This window comes from Mandrillus leucophaeus, unplaced genomic scaffold (genome assembly GCF_000951045.1).
Source record: "Mandrillus leucophaeus isolate KB7577 unplaced genomic scaffold, Mleu.le_1.0 Scaffold30, whole genome shotgun sequence".
Lineage (NCBI taxonomy): Eukaryota > Metazoa > Chordata > Mammalia > Primates > Cercopithecidae > Mandrillus > Mandrillus leucophaeus.
Genome location: NW_012103143.1, coordinates 1578730 through 1582538, shown reverse-complemented (window position 1 = coordinate 1582538; position 3809 = coordinate 1578730). Strand labels below are relative to the sequence as shown.

Here is a 3809-nt window from a genome sequence, read left to right as displayed (position 1 = left end):
GGAGGAGGGTCTGAGGTCTAAGTTTATGGCGAATGAGATTTGAGGGGAGGGGTCTGAGTGGTGGAGTGGAAAGGTATGGGGGCCCTGGAGTGGGACAGGAAGCTCTTTATGACTATTCATTTAATCCACACAACCCAATGAGATTGTCATTTCCCCCATTTTACGGATGGGGAAACTGAGGCATACTGAGGTGAGAAACTTGCCTGGGGGAAATCGCTAGTGGGGGTGGTACTGAGATTCGAACCCAGGCGGTTGGCTCCAGTCTGTGCTCTTGACCAATTCGGTCCGGGGCCCGGCACACAAGTAATCCCTGTTTGCCCTACGGCCATTATCACCAACTGAGGCAGCGGCGCGGGGCCTTGGGGGTGAGGGCAAAGGGGTCCTTGAGGTCGCCCTTGGACCTGAGGACAAGCCAAGCCGCAGGAAGAACGGTGCGCGGCGGCATAGATGAAGGGCCCGTTGCCATGGGAACAAACGCAGGCCTCGGGCGGGCGCATGCGCAGATCGGGGAGAGGGTGTTGAACCGGTGAAAGGTGACGTAAAAGCGCACGGGGTGGGGCGCGGGGCTCGGGACGTCAAAGCCCTGCGTCCTTCGGCCCCCGGAGCGGAGAAGCGCGCACGGCAGCAGTGACAGCGGCCACGGCAGCGGCGACAGCAACCCCTGCTGGGCCGAAACTGGGCAGAGCGGAGCAGACGTCTGAAGCAGCGCTAGTGAGGCGCGAGGGTGGCGCCCGCGCCCGGGAAGACCCCCTCGGCGCGAACCGGCGGCCCAGCCCCGGGTCCGGGTTCCCGAGGCCCCGCCTCTAGGGCCTGGGGACTAATCGGATTGAAAGCGCGCCGGCCCGGGCCGCGAACTCGCCAATTGCGGAGGGCGGTGGCCACCGCCCAATCCGGAGCAGACAGGTGCGAGGTCCGGAAGGCGGAGGCCAATCGGCGGCGGTTGCGACCTGCTGGGGCAGGTCTCGGCCAATAAGGAGGCTCGAGTGACATCTTCGCCCACCAATCGGGAGTGAGGGAGCATTCGTGCCCGCTCGCCCTTCCGGCCAGACCTCTATTTACCAGGGGCGTGCAGCCCGCTTGCCAATCAGAGCGCGGCTGAGCGGCCCGGCAGCCAACCCCCGAGGAGCGGCCGGCTGGCGTCCGCCGCGCCCAGGAGTTGGGGATGTCCTACAAACCCATCGCCCCTGCCCCCAGCAGCACCCCTGGCTCCAGCACCCCTGGGCCGGGCACCCCGGTCCCTACAGGTGAGGATCCAGCTCCACCCCTGCTCGCCTGCCGGGCGGTCGAGGTCTCGAAGAGAAGACGGCCTGAGTTCTGCAATACTGGGCTTGCCGCCTACCCTCGCTGAGCCTCAGTTTGCTGGCCTGTGAAGTGGGCGTGGTCACGTAAGGGCTTGTAGGTGGAGCGCAGTGGGAGGGATTTGTCCCTGAAGTTGATCAGCCTGGAATGAAGCATCCTTTGGAGGGAATCGGGCGAACCCGGTCCTGGGCTTGGAAAAGCTGGGAGGCGGCGTCCCTGCCCCGCGCTGACCTCTTACTCGCGCCTGTTGCTGCAGGAAGCGTCCCGTCGCCGTCGGGCTCAGTGCCAGGAGCCGCCGCTCCTTTTAGACCGCTGTTTAACGACTTTGGACCGCCTTCCATGGGCTACGTGCAGGTGAGTGGGGCCAAAAGCTTGCTTATGGATGGGGACTGGAGTCCCCCTCCCCGCCAGGTGCCTGAGCTCACTGCCCTGTTCTCTTTTGACATAGGCGATGAAGCCACCCGGCGCCCAGGGCTCCCAGAGCACCTACACGGACCTGCTGTCAGTCATAGAGGAGATGGGCAAAGAGATCCGGCCCACCTATGCTGGCAGCAAGAGCGCCATGGAGCGCCTGAAGAGAGGTAAGTGAGGCCAGGCCGCCCTGCTTAGGAAACCGACACTGGACTATCTTCCATTAGGGAAAGAAAGACATCCGGAGGCCACCTGAGCCAAGCCTAGAGGAGGGCCAGTATTACTACCCAGAGAGGTGTTTTGAATCGAATTGAAATTGCGTCCATTTCCAGGGAAGAGCCTGGGAATTTGTACTTCTACATGGCAACCTTGAGGATTAACCAAACCTCTAATCTCATCTAGCCGTCATTAGTTTGGAATTTCTCTTGCTGAAAGGGGAAAGGGAGTGGGGAGGCAGGGGTCCTCCTCTGGAGGGCAGTGGGTGGGGCTGTGGAGGGTTGCTGAGACCCCACCCCACCACCAGGTATCATCCATGCTCGGGCCCTAGTCAGAGAGTGCCTGGCAGAGACAGAGCGGAACGCCCGCACGTAACAGGAAGCGTAACAGGAAGCGCCCCGGCCTCAGCGTCTGGACCTTTCCCGGCCACTGCAGAGCACCCGCTTCTCCCTGGCCTTCATCCCGAGTTGCACTAACCATCCTGGGCTTCCTGTCCTGTGTCCCTTGGTGGGTCCCCTCCAGGAACCAAGGAGCGGCTCTCACTCCAGGTGGCAGCACTAAGGACATCCCCCCACAACAAGAGTTAGCAGCGAGGTCCCCATGAGTCCCATCCATGACCTGCCAACAGTGTTGCCCCCCGGAACTTTCTGTGGTCCCCACCGCTCAGCCCTTCCCAGCCCTTCTCCCACTTTGTCCCGAGCCTCCTTCTCCCCCAGCAGGGGCTCAGGCCTGGCACCTCACTGCCTTGTGTCCTGAGCCATAGTGACTCTTTTATCTGTGTGTCTTTTGCTAAATATGCCCTTTTTATATTAATAAAAGATGATTTGGAGTTGTGCTCTCAGCTCTGAGCCTTTCTGGGTCTGGTTCTTCAGCTAAGCCTGGGTGGGCCAGGCAGAGAAAGGGGAAGAGGAGACTAGGAGTGGGGAGGGTGTGACTAAACAGAGTTTGACTTGCCTCTGTGGGCCATCAGCCTCAGGTGGGAACCGGGCCCTCTCCGCCCCAGCCGTGGCGCTGAGAGCCCGGGGCCTTCCTGTGGTGCCACCAGGGGGCAGCACAGGGCCTGGCTGCTTCCACAGCCCTTGGCGCTGTGGGCAGCCTGGGCCTGGAGGGCGCTTCCTCTGGATTGGCGGTGATGCCTGGCAGCATGGAAATGCCAGTTCACATAAGCCACTCCCTCAAACGCCCTAATGCCCTGACAACACCCCAGCCTCTGAATCAGCCCTGAAGGTCTCTAACTCCTCAGAGAGAACGGGCACTGCTGCTTCCAGCCCTTGGCCTCACAGTCAAGGGGAGGGGCTGGCCGGGTGCTGCTGTCACTACCCCAGCACCTTGTAGCAGGCTGGGTGGGATCCCATGAGCCCAGCCTTGCGGTGCCTCATGAGGCCTTTGCCCAGACTCCGGGTGGCTGGGTGACCAGACTTGTGGACCCGGAAGGCAGAGGTGGGGGAGGCTTTGTGGCCCCATGCAGGGACTAGCCCAGCCACTCAGAGTGACAACCCGCTTCTGCCTGGGCGTGTAGCTGGGTGACCATAGAGGCCTGGGGCCCTGGAGCCCAGCCCTAGGTGGAGGCACGTCAGAGCCGCCAGCTTCTGGCTAGACTGGTGGGGAGGCATTTCCTCTACCCTGGGTCCCAAATCTAAGGACTGGGTGAGAAGAGGAGAGTGGGCCTGGGACCCCCTTTATCAAACTCCACCTTGTCACTGTACACAGGAGGGCTGGGCTAGGGTGGAGATAGGAACTAAGAGTCTTTGGGGACCCCAGTCAGCACGGAGGGACTAAGAAGTGCCAGAATTTAGGCAATGGCCTCTTTCCCACTGCCCGGGGGAAGGAAGGCAGGGGCCTGCCTCCCCGCCTCCTCCGCTGCAGGCGGGGCTGCCCGGACC

The 3809-nt window shown here is 62.1% G+C and overlaps 1 protein-coding gene across 3 annotated transcripts; it reads left to right on the top strand.

Annotated features, from left to right (window-relative positions):
- The first annotated feature begins 515 nt into the window (after window positions 1-515).
- Window positions 516-2767, top strand: CDK2AP2 (cyclin-dependent kinase 2 associated protein 2). 3 transcript variants are annotated; one of them, XM_011987023.1, is made up of 4 exons: window positions 516-1244; window positions 1556-1653; window positions 1748-1880; window positions 2234-2767. In XM_011987023.1, the coding sequence occupies exons 1-4, from the start codon at window positions 1163-1165 to the stop codon at window positions 2299-2301; spliced, it is 381 nt and encodes a 126-aa protein (XP_011842413.1). In that variant the 5' UTR covers window positions 516-1162; the 3' UTR covers window positions 2302-2767. The 3 variants fall into 3 exon arrangements, with proteins under 3 accessions (XP_011842413.1, XP_011842414.1, XP_011842411.1); XM_011987024.1 differs by having other exon boundaries at window positions 522-1385; XM_011987021.1 differs by having other exon boundaries at window positions 522-1653; window positions 1757-1880.
- The last annotated feature ends 1042 nt before the right edge of the window (window positions 2768-3809 follow it).

Excerpts from the sequence above, each read along its gene's own strand:
- CDK2AP2 (XM_011987021.1), top strand. The coding sequence starts at position 1,447 with ATGAAGCATCCTTTGGAGGGAATCGGGCGAACCCGGTCCTGGGCTTGG. Across the intron at positions 1,654-1,756 it reads CTTCCATGGGCTACGTGCAG|CCACCCGGCGCCCAGGGCTC; the intron begins GTGAGTGGGGCC and ends TAGGCGATGAAG. Across the intron at positions 1,881-2,233 it reads CATGGAGCGCCTGAAGAGAG|GTATCATCCATGCTCGGGCC; the intron begins GTAAGTGAGGCC and ends CCCCACCACCAG.